At 41.1% G+C, this 18,668-nt stretch overlaps 1 protein-coding gene across 1 annotated transcript in view; it reads right to left on the bottom strand.

Moving 5' to 3' along the window:
- The window catches only part of LOC124151827 (tubulin alpha-8 chain-like), a 33,073-nt gene extending 23,245 nt beyond the window's left edge, over positions 1 to 9,828 (bottom strand). The window contains exon 1 of the mRNA XM_046524473.2: positions 9,681 to 9,828. Within this exon, the coding sequence (XP_046380429.1) occupies positions 9,681 to 9,683 (3 nt within the window). The 5' untranslated portion in view covers positions 9,684 to 9,828. The remainder of the gene's footprint in view (positions 1 to 9,680) is intronic.
- Positions 9,829 to 18,668: the final 8,840 nt, after the last annotated feature.

Genomic DNA, 18,668 nt, shown 5'->3' with positions numbered 1-18,668 from the left:
AGGTACCGCCATAACAAGCCAATAGGGTACAAACGCCTGCTTTTCATTGATGGGTCAAAGACGTTATAAACTACAACGACTGGTAATTTCTAGATTTATTTGATCCCAGTATGACGGAGATGTGGCTGTAACAAATTCAATATCAACAAAAGGATATCTCAGATAACAAAACCAGATGGCGATGCACACAACCATCCACAGGTTTCCCTGCTCGAGGTTGATCGGATTTTTTCAAGCACTTCTGTTGCAAATTACGCGTTAACTCAAATTCGTGTAATCGCTCAATAAACGCCTATTCATGATTCTCTGGTTTGTTTGTTTTTGGGTTTTTGGGTTTAACGCCTCACTCAGGAATATTCCAGCAATATGACGGCGGTCTGTAAATAATCGAGTCTGGACCAGACAATGCAGTGATTGCCATCATGAGCATCGATCAACGCAATTGGGATACGATGTCATGCATCAACCAAGTCAACGATCCTGACCACCCGATCCCGTTAGTCACCCCTTACGACAAGCACAGTCCCCTTTTAAGGCAAGCATGGGTTGCTGAAGCTATTCTTACCCGGATCTCGAGTCGATTCTCTGGTAGGCATACGCCTATAAAACACAATAATTAGTCACATTAGTGAGTCCTAACGGGTCATTGGTTATTCCGTCTGCGTACAATCAGTGGTCCATTCATCATTCGAAGAAAGTCTTTGCGTTCGGGCCACTCTGTTACTCACCCTGGTACAACAAAGATCTGGCCAACACATGTGTTTACCTTCTGAACGATCTTTGTTTTCCTGCTTATGTTTGCTATATGTTAAACTCTCCACTTTCATCTCTAACACCCCAATGATCTTCCTCTCGGGTTAAATGCTATTCCTTGATGTCAGCCTACATGGATTAAGGCACAAGAGGCCCCAGCTATCACTGTCAGCCTTAGGGATGTAATAGCAGCAGTCTCAGACATCAATAGAGGCCCTGCTTGTTCAAAGCAGATGACGAAGGGTCAAAGCGATGCCACTGAAAGGGATTCTTGCTTCTAATTTACTGGGAAAGTGAGTAAAAGTAGGCAGCCACTTATACCTGTTTGTTGACAGGTGCAGACAGACCAACCCTCATTCCACAATAGGTTCCTAGACATGCTATTGCTAATGAATGGTTGGGTTTTCAAACGTTATAGCCCTTTGGGCGAATGTATTAGCGACATTGGACCGTGTTCATTAGGGTCATACCAATACTGTCTACATTATACAGTGTTAATTATTTATATAGGTATAGGTCAAAGGTGAATTGTAGAGCAAAGCCTCTTAAAATATTTAACACATACAGGTAACACTGCCTGCCTTCACTGTTCTCAACGAACGTCCGTCCCTTAATCAACTACAAACAGATTAAACACATACTAAGGGGGGTGTGTGTGTGAGGGGGGGGGGGGGGGGGGGGGGGGGGGGGTGTCAGCATTTATAACGAAATATGTGTCTTAGATCTATTAATTTTAATTTTTGTTTTACCACTGTGGAGTAAACCACGGATAAAAGGCATGTTCTCGGCGTAACACCCCCTCCGAATCAAAAATCGGATATCAGACTGATATAATAAATGCTTTGCAAGTAATTCCCTGGATAAGTTAGCATTTTCAGCGTTTATGTTCCAATAAACTTTGGCCATGCCCACTGGCGGACTACTATTTCTTGGCTGGCTGATTATTGACAATAGACGGTGATTGTGTTAAACTATTGTGTTGATGTCACTGATTTCGTATCGTTAAATAGAGATGGGTTACTGTGAATGATATACCTTTTGTGGAGTTTTTATTGTTGATATTTTTATTTATCAGAATTGACGTCAATTCATAAATGACCATAGTTTGAAGTGGACATGAACCAGTTACACCTTTTCAAAGACATCCGCTTCAGTCTGTCAAGGGAGGCAATTTTCCAGAAAAGATCAACTCGACTAGCCTAACCACCACCAATGCCGACACCCCACCAACACACGGGACCCAACTAACTCCGGTACACGTGAAGCAAGAGCAGATGTTTCTAAAACTTTTCTCTTTGGTATTACACGTATATTTACTTAGCACTGGGTTGAAATATGTTTTATTGCTCATTATACATGTATTTCACATCAGTGGCTAGAGATTGCGATACTAGACGTGAAGGGGCAAACACGAATAGGCTCCATTATGGAAGTGGCGCAAGGTTGAGTAGCCCCTTTGCCTTGAACAGAGAATCTTAATGGCTCAGACAAGCTCTTCGCAGTTGGCAGGTAATTAGCCAATGGCAAGATCCCTTACGGTGATATTTTCTATTTTTTGCTTTTAACCTTCACTTGAATGATTCCGTCAAACACGAAGAGATCACTGTTTAGTACGCATTGGGGGAAAACGGAATAGAATATCTCTCGTTTCCGTCATACAGTTTCTTAGGGTTATAGTCACGTTATAGTCACGTAATGACTTACAGCTGGTCATGTGTGACTCATGATCACGCGAGAGGAGAAACAGTTTTTCACCTGGATTAAAGTTGCATCAAAGTGATAGATGTAAGAGGTAATTTATAGGATTACGTAATGTTATCCAGTCCGCCTTCAAAGGCAACCTAACTGACGAAATATCTTCAGAATTATTTTTATCCACTTTTTACAGTAACATGTTTTGGGCCACAGCCAAAACGTATTAGATACTCCAATTAGGTAAAAGTGCATGTGTTCTAAAAGAATACTCATTGAGAGTGTGAGTGAGTTGCCTTTCGCGCCGCGTTGAACTGGTATTATCAAATATTAGCAGCAAGTGCCATAGTACTGAAAAGAAAACAGCTTGTTTCGCCAAGAATCGTCACACACTCTTCGTATTGTTTGCTTGTTTGTTTTTTAACGCCGCACTATTCCATCTTTATGACGGCGGTAATCGAGCCTGGACCAGACAATCCAGTGATTGACATCATGACCATCGATCCACGCAATACGGAAACAATAACATCCATCAACCAAGTCAGTGGGCCTGACCACCCGATCCCGTTAGTCGGCTCATACGACAAGCACAGTCGCCACTTATGCCTTTGTATTGAGTATCGTGTCTGTGTGATATCACTAAGCACAGGCTATACTTTTCATACGTTCATCGCGCCTAAGACCGGGTTCGAATCCAGAGTAGGTGCATCGGAGCCATTCTTACTATATAATAGTGTCTTCCGCCATGATATTGTGTTCGCTTGGTAACCTCCCAAAACCCCTACATCCCATTTCCCCTACAGCTTAAGACAACAAAGTTCACGGTCCATGGCACTGCTAATCCCTAGTCTGTTACCTATTTCATACAATGGAACAACCCAAGAAACTCGAATAGATTGAGATAAATATTTAATTACGATTACGATATTATTCAAAATTCATAATACATTATAATAAAATGTTCATTTTTCAAAATTCATAATACATTATAATAAAATGTTCATTTTTCAAAATTCATAATACATTATAACAAAATGTTCATTTTTCATCTCAACTGTAAATCGTCTCATCTCAGTTTCTCAGTGTAATACTTGTTTCTTCCTATTGTTATTCTTGTAATTTCTAAAAATTGTCTTCTCATCATACAGGCATCTTTCATCACACTTACATTAATTTTTTTTTTTTAAACTTTCCTTTAAGTCCCCTTATCCCCTAGAGCTCTACCCCTTTCATTTCACTACCTCTACTCCAGACCTTAATCTCTCCTTTAGGTTAGTTCATAATGCCAGACAGGTAAATGCCGCGTGTTGTTTTAACTAATTGTAGGGGAACTGGGTTGTAGGGGAAATGGGATGTAGGGGTTTTGGGAGATAACCGTTCGCTTGCCACTTCGAAGACCCGGGTTCAAATCCCATTATAAAGTACAATGCAGCTGGTGACAGTGAGAATCTGGTAAATGCATTCATGAGCGTCACTTATGACACGACGAGGCGTTTGGCTGTCTTAAGAAATTGATGGTTGCTGATAGAGGATATATTGAAGTAAACATCCCACTCATTGCCATCCATGAAATTCTGAGATGCAATTGTGTCTTTTTCGATATATTCCTCTTCCACGGAGAACAAAATAAACTATAAAAAATATGTATATACCCCCATGGCCCTTAAGGCGAAACACCTTGCCACTGTCTAATCAATGCTGCATGCAGGCAGGGCGGAGAGAGAGGCACCATCAGGCATTGTGGCAGCCATCACGCCGAAACCCGTACCATATGTACGAAGCACCTTGACCCAGCCACGTGCCTCCGTCAACCAGGAAATCATTCTCCTTAGAGAACGCCAGGCACGTGGCTGCACATTGTTGATGCCAATGCTTATTGGTCAGAACATACAGCAGTTGCGTCAGGTTTCAAACACTCTCCTCCTCATCTGTTCCGATTTGTTTCCGATGAGTGAGTTGGGTTTTGCTCATTGTAAGCATTATTAGGCAAAGGCGTGACCTCACAAAGTATATAGTACCCATTTGAGTATCAAATAAGTGAGTGGGTTTAACGCCGTTGTTAGTATTAGTCCGGCCATATGACTCTAAGAATGAGTTGCATTGTGCCAGTACAGGGAATCAAACCTGGGCCTTTGGTGTAACAAGTCGTAACAAGTCATCACATTAACCACCAGATTACCCCAGTGCCCCCTGTGATTACCGAATCAGTTTCTCGAACTGCGGATAACTCGATAGTATCGATGGCACACAAGAGTTGAAGACCTTCAGTTCAGACATTGTGTATCGATATATATATACACTCTTTTCCTTCTTCGACTTTAATATCCACACGACTATTAAGACATGATTCCGAGGCGGAGTGGGTTAGATCGCTGACTTTGTGTGCTGGGGATTCGGTGCCTCACTCTCAGAGTGTGGGTTCCAATCTCGGATGGGACTCAACCCTAAAAAGTACTAGAATTTGTACTTTACTGAGGAAGTGTTATCCCAAACATAACATTAGTTAATATTAAGACGTATACTGTCTAAGAAAAGCTCACTCAGTAACTGAGGGTATTGTGTACACTATATTCCTCTTAACTACTTATCGTTTTCAAAGCAGCAATTCATGTGAGAAATAAATCAATATGAAATACTGAATATATTCTCAAGAAGAAATAATTATAATACAGGTAGGTCGGTGGATATGTTCAAAAAGGACAGTTACCTTGTCATTTTAGAATTACCCTAAATGCTGATCCATTTTTTTCAAAGTACAGTAAACTACGGTTATAACGAACACGCATATAACGAACTGACCGATATAACGAACTTATGTGTACAGCCCCGACCATTTGTTGTATAAATGCTGTATATATGCTTATAACGAACAACGGTTATAACGAACTAAAATTGGTGGTCCCTTCGAGTTCGTTATAACCGTAGTATATTATACTCCCCATGCACATGCACTTTCACATTTTATTTCTTGTTGTGTGATGTTACAGTAACACTGTTCGTAACTTCGTATAAACAACCACAAATGACCCTTCCCGAGAACCTGTAAGGTATTTGGCTGACCCTCGAATGATAATTATTTTGTCTCAGCCAGGAATTGAACCGATTGAACTGAATTGAACCAGCGTTTTTCTGTTATTGCACTGTTCTTCCCGTCATGCACCTCTTCACACCACTGCAATTCCTGACATACTCTCAGCCGTTGGCTGCTTTCCAGGTCCGCACTCCACACTCCAGTCTGACAGACATATGACACGTTACTTCTCTCTCAACAGACTACTCGTAACTGTTTCCCATTATGTCCAGTGTTTGTAAATCTGGCTTCATTCATGGTCGAAGCCGTGCATTCGAGGAGGTTAGAATAAGTGGATTCAGCGATGTAACACCAATGTAACTGTCTTAGTATATCGTATACCCCCATACGCGCCTGGTTGCCGTTGTACAAAGCGATCTTAACGCTAAGGTGATCGTAACTCCCATACCTTAACATAGACATGCGACAGTCGTAGTGCTAAAGTTGTTTTGTTCAACGGCACCTTGATCAATTACTAAACTCGGCGAGCTCACCTACCCGTCGCTTATTTGAAGCAAAGCGATCATTATTTTTTCCGGTCTCTTGTCACTTTGCTAATGTGGAAATCAGACATTTGGTAGAAATGACAACCCTGTATTCGAGTCTCTCGAAGACCGCAGGGCGTACTTTCGATGAAAAATTCAAAAGAATCTTTTCTCCTCTACTGTTTTCATGATCTGGGAAACTAGACTTGGTTTAGTTTGATATAGACATGCCTCGGCTTTTAGTAATATATAAACAAAAGTACTTGTAATTCGAGTGTACTGTCCAATATATATTTTTAAATTATTCCACAGCCATGACGCAGGATTAATTCACCCATCTTCTCAGCTCAACATATCTGGCAGCCTATAATCATCCCCTTTTCAGCTCCTAGCTGAAATTAAGAGATATGACGATTCCTTTATAGAATAATGTTTGTGTTACCTAATACAGAACATTATTTCACGGACGATATGTTAGTCTACTCGTATAGACCCGGGGGTTATGGTGTTCGTGTGGAATTACATCTACATACGACGATTAGCACATTTGTTATTATAGTCCTGCACAAGGACTGTGGAATATCTGCATATATGTCTTATTCTAGTTCTCGTTAAATACCAAATCTAGATGAATGACTCAGTGTGGTTTTACGCCGCTTTTAGCAATATTCCAGCAATACCACGGCGGGGGGATACCAGAAATAGGCTTCACACATATTACCCATGTGCGGAATTGAACCCGGCGTGACGAGCGAACGATTTAACCACGAGGCTATCTCATCGCCTTCAAATGGTTGAGACACCTCTATATAGATTGCGTTCCACATCAGCATTAGTGGAAATGCTTTTACGAATCGTTTCTGTTGCACAGTCATAAAATAACTTAAGTCTATTAAGTCTGACACAATACATCGACACTATACACGATGAGACCGTGCAATAATCAAATAAATAAGAGCCCAGATAGCCGACATGTTCTTGTGTTTATCGCGGAAACACCGACTGCGCATAGGCGTAGCTCGAGGCTTAGATAATATGGCGAATTGTAATGCAATTCTAAACCCATCCGAGCCAATATCTCGAAATTCGAGGATATAAAATCTGGGGTCACGTCAAAAGTACAGCTGTGAACATTTAGATGAAGCTAGTCAAAAGTTTAGATTGATTTTTTAAGGCTCTTTCCAAACAAGCAGCTGTGCTACTCCAATTACGTAATGTCGTCTGCTTGCTTTATCGATCGTCTGCTGGTCCTCGGAACCTTTGCAGCAGACTATCACATTCATCAAACCAGCAGATCGACAACTGACATGCTGACGATTATTCTACTCGTGAAATGGCCGAGCTTTCGTCACCTGGGATGTTTGTCACGAAAGACAATGTTTGTGACCCGCATGGAAACGACCCAGTTGTTTATCCTTTTAAATACAAACACGACTAATTTCTGATGTGACACGATAGCAGTTGAAGGCAGGCCCGCCGTTCTAAACAATTCATGTTTAAAGAACTCATATAATTAACCCTCTCTGCACTTCTGGTTTATGATAAAGATACGTCTGCAATTGATAACCCTAAATATACATCAGTAAACAATATTTCACACCAAGAAGTCTCTGTAATATCGAAACATTACCTTTAAATATCATTAGATTTCGGAACTTTGTGCACTTCTTCGAACATTCATTGATAATTTAAAAGTTGTCAAACTTAGTAATCAAACGTTTTAGATCACAATCGGAAAGTCAACATAATGTCAACACGATGACTCCATATACCGTTGAAAGTGTACAGTGAAACCTAGACATTCCGAACAACTTGCTCTACCAACTATTACGGCTGGGGGACATGTTTGAAAATTGCGCTACCCGATAATCCGGAAACCCGTTAAACCGGGCGGGTTATAATTGCCTCGTCTCGCTTTGGTTAAGGAGGTTCTGCTGAATGAACCAAGGTATGTGGTGTACTCCGCGCTATCACAGTAACTATAACACCGTCTGTACCCTGAGCCGGCTGCTGTCGACAGCATTCCCCACTCCCACAATGCCGTGGTACTACGACGTGAGGAAGCATGATATCACACACAAGCACTCCCTCTCATTGATAACAATGCAGATGCAGTGGGAAAAGTCCGATACACGCAACATGGGGGCAATGATATCAGAGTTCCAGTAATGAGATTTACCTCAGGCTCCTCTATATGAATCAGCACTCTGTCACAGCAGATATTTCTGGCTAGCGAAATAGTATTCCAGGTTTAAAACATGCGTCATGATAATATAGACTTGGTTCTGTCTACAGACATATGTCGAGCGAGTTCCAGACGGTCGCGTATTTCAACAAATGTACCAGTTTACATGGAACCCTAACACTCACCGTTACGAATCACTGTGACTAGATTGATGACTAGAATGACAAAAAAAGATACTTATCTATCCCACTATTAGTCATTCTAAAACTACGCATCTTAACGTCTTCCTCAGGGTCATACTGACCGTGTATGTAGAAACATATTGATTCTTTGATTCACCAGCATCCCCGGTGTTTTAATTGTGTTAGTTTGATAAGCACTCTCAATTTCGCTGTCCGTGTGTATTCCTGTGTAACAGTCATGCTATATTTAGCCATCTATTTGTGATTTAAAGGATCCTTAACTCTTCAGGAGAAATATGCGACCTGCTTAGAAACAAAGCCTGCTTTCATACTGTCTGAATAAACACTTCGGATTTGCTTTGAACACGAATCAAATATTTTTTTTCTCGTTCTAAGTTTGACATGCTAAGAAATGTTTGTTATCGTTTACTTCAATAAACAGTATCGGGACCCCTAGTCGGGCACGAGGATGAGACCAATGTGTAGAACAGAGGGAAGCATACATATCTCCCACAAACAGATGGCCTGATACACCGGTTAGCGAGCCAGGGCCACATAGACACAAGGGCTTGGGAGAATATCCATCGAAGGGAAAACCAGCGGAGGCAGGTAGAGTCGGGGATTATCCTCGGGGCGGACGAAACTTCCCCGGGCATCGGGTCTTAATGGAATATCATCATATGATGAGATATTCATGTAATGTTGGCTGGTTCACGTGTGGAATGTGAATGGTGTATACATTTGACATGGAAAGATTTAAAACGTACAGCAGTAAGACGATACACACAGAGGTATTTACTTCGCCCCTGTGCAAATCTTGGGGAAGTTCCAAATATTTATGGAAAACTACGCCAACAGACAATCTTTGCTACATTCCAACTAAAAGGATTACTTTCTTTACAAATTGTTTTAACCTGTTGTTTCAAAGACTTATAACAATATCATACAATCTCTGCTTCTTAATATTGAAATGATACATGTAGTTTGGCCAAAGCGTGTATTTATGTGAAACAAATACATCACACGGCCATAATGTACAAACACGTTAGAAGTAGACATTCCTTGCGTTTGTGTAATGCACATCAAGGCTAGATAATTAGCAGTTTTTATATGAAAATTAACGACGAGAAATACCGGACGAACAAAAAACCTAAGTACATTTTCGGTATAGATAAGAAAACTGTTCACTATCATTCTTAATCAATGTGTAAGTTTTTGAAGTCCAAGCAACTATGATTACGCAAGGCTAGGCCATGTGCACGTGCACTGTCTAGCAGACGACAAAAAGCAGACGATAGTAGATATGAACTCACCATATTGTCTGTGTTGGTGTGTGGAGTTTCACGGTGAGGAGAAAAGCGCCGGGTTCGGTAGTTGTACTGGGTTGCGCTACGGGCCCTGTACAAATCGGAACTGGCGAGATTTCCAGCAACGCAGGGGTTTTCTCAATTCCGTGACGTCATCGCTTGTGCTCGCGACAGCAACGGATTACTCAGACAATTGTATTCGGCAGAGATCACTCACGCGGAGCTCATCCCCGGAGCTGTTTTGAAGCTCGATGTTCTGTCATAAGTTAGTGGGTGCTTTTTGTCACATGTGTCACAGATTATTGAAAGTTGTTAATGAATACCAGTGTAACAGAATGGTAAGAATTTCAGTCAGAACGTATACTCACACAGAGTATTTGTAAATGTGTTTGTCACAACGGGCGATGGTTGTAACAATAATTTTCCTTTAAAGGGAGTTTATAGATTCAGGATGCCTGCTAATTTTCTGTGTCATTTTTTCTCACAAACCCAACTCAAACACTCCCACTTTGTTAACCTTCTACCGGCGCCATCTCGACATATATTTACCGAATTGATCAGAAACTCGTCAATTTTTTCGACCGTCAACCTCTAGTACGTTCACGCAGATCACACGTTAACGTGTTTGTTTCGAACGGTAAATGTTTGTTGTTGGTATTTGGATGAGTTTAATTAATGTTTTCAGATAATATATTTTCTTTGAAAACATAAATGAATTAAATAACAAGATCCAACTGTCGTTTATGATTGTCTCCGAATGCTGAGTCACCAATGCATCTTCACCACGTACATAGTTGGGTTTAAAGACTGAAGAGGGCATCAACATTCCGATATTTCACGTATACATTCCTCTACAAAGTGCATAGCATTATGCCCTGCTATTCCAGATTGATTGATCCATGGACTAAGATACCTTCCAGCGTCATGCTGGAACGCCACCGTGGATAGAGCGTCTGCACGAATGGTTGTGGTTCGATCCCCTGTCCGCGTCATACAAAAATTCCTTTAAAGATACATCTTGTTACCCTGCCTGGCGCTCTGCATTAAGTTGATAAAACAAGCACTGGTCGGTTCGGAATCAGTATACTGTCTGGGTGTCGTTTCCGTGTTAAACTGCGATATGGCATCTCAGTTGGCTAGCACTATAAAACCGGCATTAAGTCCACACTAGTACACGCAGCAAAACACACACGTGTATGCACGACGCCATATAACTGCAATAATCTTGAACAGTGTTAAATCCCACACTAAACTCCAAATATCCATAACGACAGTTACTATACAAGTAAATGCAATTAGTATCTGAGAGAAACTCCAAATATTCATGATAGATTCTGTTCAGGGAAACCCTTACTGGAAATCCTTAGAGTCATCGAATATATTCAGTTATCCATAGTTCGAGATACCGGTACTCATTTTAGACCACATTAATTGTAATGACCGCGAAGTACCATCGACGTGAGCACTATATGAGGTAATGAAGTCCGGGGTAACGGGATTGTACTGTAATAACCTGGACTGCAACCCCTGCTTGTCGCAAAAGGCGACTAACGGGATCACATGGTCAGGCTCGCTGAGTTGATGCATGTCATCGTATCCCGATTGCGTAGATCGATACTCATGATGTCAATCACTGGATTGTCTGGTCCAGACCCGATTATTTATGGACCGCTGTCATATAACAAGAATATTGCTGAGTTCGGCGTTAAACAACGAACAAACGAAACATTTGATGATTGTTTTATTGACAACGATATATACTCAATATACTTATCATGGTTGAAGTGCCTTTTTAATCACAAACATTTTATCTCTCAGGCCCGCTGCACAAAGCGAAAATAGTGCTACGGCTAACGTAACTCCTATGCCTTAACATGGATTTACGATAGTCGTAGGTAAGATCCCTTGTGCAACGGGGAGGCCTTGGAAAAACTCGAAAGAAGATTTTCTATGAGTAATATCTTTTCCATTTGGCATAAAACTACACTTACACGTTACCTTTACAATACAGTGATATCTACATAGCTCGACGTTCTTGGGGCAACCGAACAAACTTCGAGATATTCGTAGGTCGAGACAAACGGGGTGTCTTGCAGATCATATCAACGATTCTACATGGGCCATACCTAACATGGTCTTGACGAGGTTACTCGGAAACATGGACTGGGAACAAATATACTGTCAGGCAAAAGAAAGTATACACCCATGGTTGATGGTGGCTAAAACTGAAACAAACAAGAAAGCATACTCTAGGCGATGTTGACGCATCATATCAATGAACACCTCACAGGGGACCTTTTACGCGATCTTTTATTTATGAAAACCATACACTCTCTGAAAACGAAATGCACAACAATCACATAATGTGCAATCAGCCTTACGTCTGAAATCATGTAAACATAAACATTACAATAAACTTAGGACATCGTTGAGAAAAGATTAAACTGAAGTCACATTTGACTGAAATAGAAATATACATTTTGTATGTAGGTTGGTGAACGTTTGGCTGTATTACACTGGTCAACCCAAATCGACAAATGTGTTAAATTTGTTAAAGTAGACTAACGCTTTGTCTCTGGGGATGTATACTTTTGATAGGAACAAATAACTCCAAAAAAATTGAAAAGAAGCCTCAGTGAGATTGGAGATTGAGGAAAATCTAGACATGGTTTATTTAGGGATTTTGCATTTCAGAAAGGGCTGGGCGGAAGGGAACTGAGACAGACTATTGGTAAAGCATCAGAATCGGATCAATCTGACGCCAGGGGGCGCCTTCACACCCAGTGTCACTGACGTCACATTTCGTCATAGTCAGCTGTTTAGATCAGACCGTCCATCCTTATGTCACATCACAAAGTATTTTGTAACATGATGACACTAAACGATAACAAAGTCTAGATATGCATAACAGATCTCCAGGTGTGAGGGCACATAGTATGATCAATATCACCCGATTTCATATTACTGGAGGGGTGGAGCGTGGCCTTGCGGTAATGCACACATAACGGCTAAGACACTGGTTCGATCCCCAGCATGGGCACAGAGCGTGACGGTCATTATTGGTGTCCCCCGTCGTGTTACTAGCTATAGCTCGTGTTTTTAACAGTTATAAATAATATTGTTCATTTAAATATGTTTGACAAATTTGCTTTAAAATATAACTTTGTAATTATGATTTTGTATTTGTTTGTTTATTTATTGTTTAACGCCTCACACAGCAATATTCCTGCTTTATGACGGCGGTCTGTAAATAATTGAGTCTGGACCAGACAATCCAGTGATTGACATCATGAGCATCGATCTACGCAATTGGGATACGATGGCATGCATCAACAAAGTCAGCGGGTCTGACCACCCGATCCCGTTAGTCCCCTCTTTCGACAAGCATAGTCGTCTTTTATTGCAAGCATGGGTTCTTAAAGACCTATTCTAACTCGGATTTCCTCGGGTGGATGTCATATGTTATATAACGCTACCCCCGTCCGGTCGTTTTTATCCAACATTGGCCTTGATATATGATAGGCAGAAATTTCGTTTGCAGAATTAGTCGAATGTCCGATTGCTATCAGTCATGAAATAATGGCGACGTTGAAAACAACCTATCAACCACAGCCAATGAAAACGAAGCTTTTAATCCCCAGTTAGCTGTTGCACCACACCGAATGCCTGACAGCGCCCATGCGTCGAAAGCAGCGTGTAACAATGATCGCAGTAACTAGGCACAGATGTGAAAGTTGTTATCTACATGATCAAGGCACTTTATTTTTTTATGTTTTATAAAGCGGCAATAAAGTGCGATATTGATATGACGCTATGTATGGATTCTGTGTTTCGCCGATATTTAAGTGGAACGCGTGAAGTCGTGCTTGCAGCAGTAGAAGTAGTAAGCAGAAGCAGTAGTAACGGTAGTTGCTGTAGTCTAAATTGATGTAATAGTCGGAGTTACAGACGTTGTTGTCGTAGTTATTGTTGTGGTAGCTGCTGGTTCAGAAGTATTTAAGTAATTAGTTGTTGTAGTTATATGTGTGAACATATTTTACAGAAAGAAAGTTGTTACATAATACTTATAAAATATTATAAAAAAAGAGCCCAGAAACTTTCCAGGAATATAGACTTGCCAAATAGTTTAGACTTGTATTGGCTGTATTTGATATATTTGTTTCAGGGTCTGAATGACATACTGTAGTAGTAGTAGTAGTAGTAGTAGTAGTAGTAGTAGTAGTAGCAATGGTACTAACAGTAACAATACCTGTTGTAGAAGTAATAGTAATATTAGCATTAGTAGTTGTAGTGTGCATTACGAGTCATGCTTCTCATATATGGTTACGGCAGCGACTGAAGATAACAAGGTATATCCGCCTCCAGCGCCTACAACAGCTAGGCCTCTGTCGACATGCGGCGCCTCCAGCATGTCGGTCTGTGGTCGCTTCACAGACAAGATAACATCAGAAATAGATGGCTCAATGTTGAGAGATAGTCCTCGGTGTTACATGAGCTTGCAAAAGTCCACTTTTTACCCAATTTTTACTCGTTGTCATGACGACAGAGTGAAAATACAGTCGATGTGTTATAGCGTTGTCGACTACTCAACAAAGCCACATGTGTACGATGTATTTTTGCGAGTCTATACTATTTCAGGCATGTTTGATGAACAGACGGGCAGATGGGGAAAATCACTCTTTATGAGTGAACGCGTCAAATACCCCAACATATATGCATCTGTACAAAACAGTCTGTCAGTCAGATTACTATAAAGAGTATATTATAATATGTCTTGCAATAGGTCGAGTATAAGATGGCATCTTCATGACTGAAACGATCTCCCAACGGCTCCCGTGAATATCAGGCTTATAGTCGAGGCGACCTGAACGAAAGTAAGGCCACGCTGTATTTTCTGATATGTATACGGATTTTCTGAGCATGTTGAAAATAACTTAGGTAATGTCGTAATGAAATAAAACATAAATTAAAAAAATAACTTATAAAAAAATTATATTATGTCAAAGGGTGTTGATCTCCAAGTTAAAAGTTGTTTTATGGTTTTCAGGTCAGAAATATTGCAGTTCTTTTATTGAGACAATTTGACGCTCAACGGAAATACAAAAATTCAGCTGAGTGGAGATTAGGCCCTTTCATACTGATATTGTGTTTGCTCGTCATCTCCTATTGCCCGAAAATAATAATTATTCCCACCGCCTGATTGTATATGTATGCTGCTATTTATGCTATTTAGAATTAAAATAAAATAAAAATATAAATAAAAAAGTTCGAATGATTTAAAAACGAATACACTGACAATCCGAGGTGAAAAATGAATCTCAGGGACATTTCACAAGTCAATATTAAAGGAAGGGTAAACAACAACATCACAGATAGTTAATCATTAACACAAAAAGCTGAAGGCAACGATACGAAATCAGTAGCATCATTCAGCGAAATAATGCAACCCAAGTCCCGTCCACTCTGTTACCAGCCAATCAGGGAACAGTAGCCACCTAGAGGGCGTGGCCTTTTCTTTTCGATTCATCGTCGTCGTCGTCATCAACATCATTATCATCATCATCATGATCAATTCTTAAACTGATTTTAACGGATCATGTTCCATGTCTCTACATGGAAACGTCACACAAAATATTTAAACTAAATTATGTAATTTCTTCCTCTCTAGTGAATCTTTTCATCGGAGGTGGTGATGATGGTGGTGTTGGTGTGAGATTTGAGTATGGAACTAGCTTGAGCTTTTTGTGGTAGATCAATGATGTGTTTTTTGGAGTATACCAATGGTGTTCGAATTAGAGAGGTGCCGTGCTCTATTTGTAACTGTTTTGTGAAAAATCCATGGAGGCTCATGTGTAAGAGAATGGGTAATACATGAATTGTCAATTTTTTCAAAGTGTGTATTCATCTTTCGGATTAACTAAATATAAAAACCAGATATCAAGTTTACGTTAAAAGACTTACGTTCAAGTGATAATATCAAACAATGAAAGGCTGCAATAATGAGGGGAGGGTTTCATATGACTGCTCTTGATTCGTACACCGGGGCTACGATGGGAATGCGCGGCAGGGTCCGGCGATATCACACCTTACCCAGCTTGAACCACCTGGCACAAAAGTTGGTTGGTTGGTTGGTTTGTTGTTTAACGCCGCACTCAGCAATATTCCAGCTATATGACGGCGGGCTGTAAATAATCTAGTCTGGACCAGACATTCCAGTGATTGATATCATGAGCATCGATCCACGCAATTGGGATCGATGACATGTATCCAAGTCAGCGAGCCTGACCACCCGATCCCGTTAGTCGCCTTTTACGACAGGCATAGTCGCCTTTTACGGCAAGCATGGGTTGCTGAAGACCTATTCTACCCCAGAATCTTCATGGGTCGGCACAAAAGTACGTCGGTCACAGCACACAGCATGGTGTATATATTATTAGATTGAAACAGTCTTTTCTTTCGGTATTTATAAAAGAATATTTCTGGTGGAACACAAACATTGTCAGCATACATTGATTGTTGACAACCTGTGCACTGACAACTATGCAGACTCACGGGAACGAGATCGCATTAACAATCATAGTCCATAACTCACGATATAATCTATTGTATAAAAACATGGATCATGCTTCTGGACGACCTCGGCTGACACTCCAACTGCCTTTCTATAGTAACTGGGGTACCAATGGGTGTGGACAGCACCCGCAACTCATTCTTACACTTCACCATGAATGCGGAAGGTTATACTTTCCCCGCTACTCGGAACATTTTGACCAGCAAAATACACCCCTATATCTACTGAGCACATTCTTCACAGGGAAAGTCCAGCATAGCATGGCTTTCTCAGACTGGAGCACGCGTGACCACGGACAGTTGTAGTGTGTAACCCATGTCCAGGCACCTTGGTCGTCTAGGTATATTCTACTAAATGACATGTACATGTATGAATTAAATTCAGGTGAGGTGAAATGGCGTGCAAGATTATTCCACTTACATAGCGACGCGCATGCACGTGTGTGTATGTGGCTGCTTGTACTAGTCCGGACTGATGCCGATTAAAAGTGCTAGGCCACTGAGATACCATGCCGCAGTTCAACATGAAAACTCCACTCAGACACAGTATACTGACTCCGAGCCGACCAGTCCTTGTTTGAGCCCCTTAATGCCGAGCGCCAGACAGGGTAACAACAAGTATCATCTTTTAACGTCTTTCGGTATGACGCGGCCGGGGATCAAACCCTGGACCTTCCGCTCTCCGGGCGTACGCTCTACCACAAGACCACGGAGGCGGTCGAGTTGAATTCATGTCACCGTGATAATAAAACTATTGCCAGTTAATGTAGATACCGATCATCTTATATCATGTTGTGTTTATATCTGTACATGCGAGGGTTGATTGATAATTTCCGAGCCTCACATAGAAGGAATAACGTAATAGTAAAGTCCTCAGCTGGATGTCATAGAGGTATAGCCACAATTGAGTCAATTGTTTCGCTGCGACAAGTCAGTGAAATAGGCAGGAGTCTGTGACCTTTGGAGAAGGGGCAAACTCGAGGAACCACCAAAGAAGGCAAACACTGTCCCATCATCTCGAAAGGTTACGGGCATCCTTGTTCTGGGTGTCATCATTGTGGACTATCTTCCCAAAGACCAGACGGAAAATATTGATATGATGCACTTGAGAGGCAATTACGGGATAAAATACTAATAGACGTCAGAAGCTAACAAAAGGGATTCTTTTCAAGGCCAATGTACCAGGGCAGAGCACCAACCTTATTCTCATTATCTGGCTCCGTCAGACTTCCATCTGTTCCCAAACATGAAGAAAGCTCTGTCAGGAACTCATTGCGACTCGAACTATGGCGTCATAGCAGTTATGGGGAACTATTTGGACAGCTAGAGAAGGTCTCCTCCGAAGGTGGGGTGAAATAACTCCAACATCGTTGGCAAAAGTGTATCGATGTTAGAGAGGATGATGTTGAATATATTCCTATACCGCGGATAGCGATCTGAGAGTAAATAAAGCTCTGTCGTACAATTGTAGCTTCTTCAAGTTCGAATTAAATTTGGATTATCCATGTGACAAGCTGCATATTTGTCCTTCACAAGGGACGAATATTCAGATATTTTTCATTTTTGACATATTAGAAAATACTATTGCATTTATACAGATGAATTTTGCTTTTATTATTATATAGTTGAGTGTTTATTGGTTGTATTATGTCAAGGTATACCCAGTCAAAATAAAAACTTCACATTTTTAAAAGATATCCCATATATGATATACAACGGACAAATGTATCAGAGAAGGTAATTTTTAATCATTAATGTCCAAAGAAGGATTTTAATTAACGGTGGTAACCATAATTTGTTCCAAGCACCTACGGTATTCGGTAATAACATCAACAGTTTAAATCATAAGTCCCAAGCAATCTGATGGCACACAAGTTCAGTAGCGTGTATGGCCACCATGTGCGTTGACAACTGCCACACAATGATGATGGTGATGCTTGTGAACACCTGATTGGGAAGACGACGCCATTGTTGCTGCAAAATGGTGCCAAGATCTTGCAAATTCTGTGGTTGGTTCTGGAGAGTGCGCAGACTTCTGCCAAGAGCATCCCAGACGTTTTCGATTGGATTGAGGTCGGGAGACCTTGACGGCCAGTCCATGACGTTGACTCCCGCATTCTGAAGGAAATTCCTTGTCAAAATTGCTGTGTGGGGTCTGGCATTGTCGTGTTGGAAGATCAAATCGGGTCCATGTGCTGCCATAAAAGGCAGAAGTTCTGGTGCCAGCAGCGTTGAGGTTGCCACGGATGACAAGAAGCCTGGAACGAGCATTGCCACAGAAAGCACCCCACACCATGACACTTCCGCCTCGAAATCTGTCAATTTCGTGTACACAACATTGGGCGTAACGTTCATGACGGCGCCTCCACACCCTCGCCATACCATCAGCAAATCGAAGATTAAATCGGGATTCATCACTGAAGA

This window comes from Haliotis rufescens, unplaced genomic scaffold, assembly GCF_023055435.1.
Source record: "Haliotis rufescens isolate VD_foot unplaced genomic scaffold, xgHalRufe1.0.p SCAF_23, whole genome shotgun sequence".
NCBI classification, from domain to species: Eukaryota; Metazoa; Mollusca; class Gastropoda; order Lepetellida; family Haliotidae; genus Haliotis; species Haliotis rufescens.
This window is presented reverse-complemented; position numbering and strand designations above follow the sequence as displayed.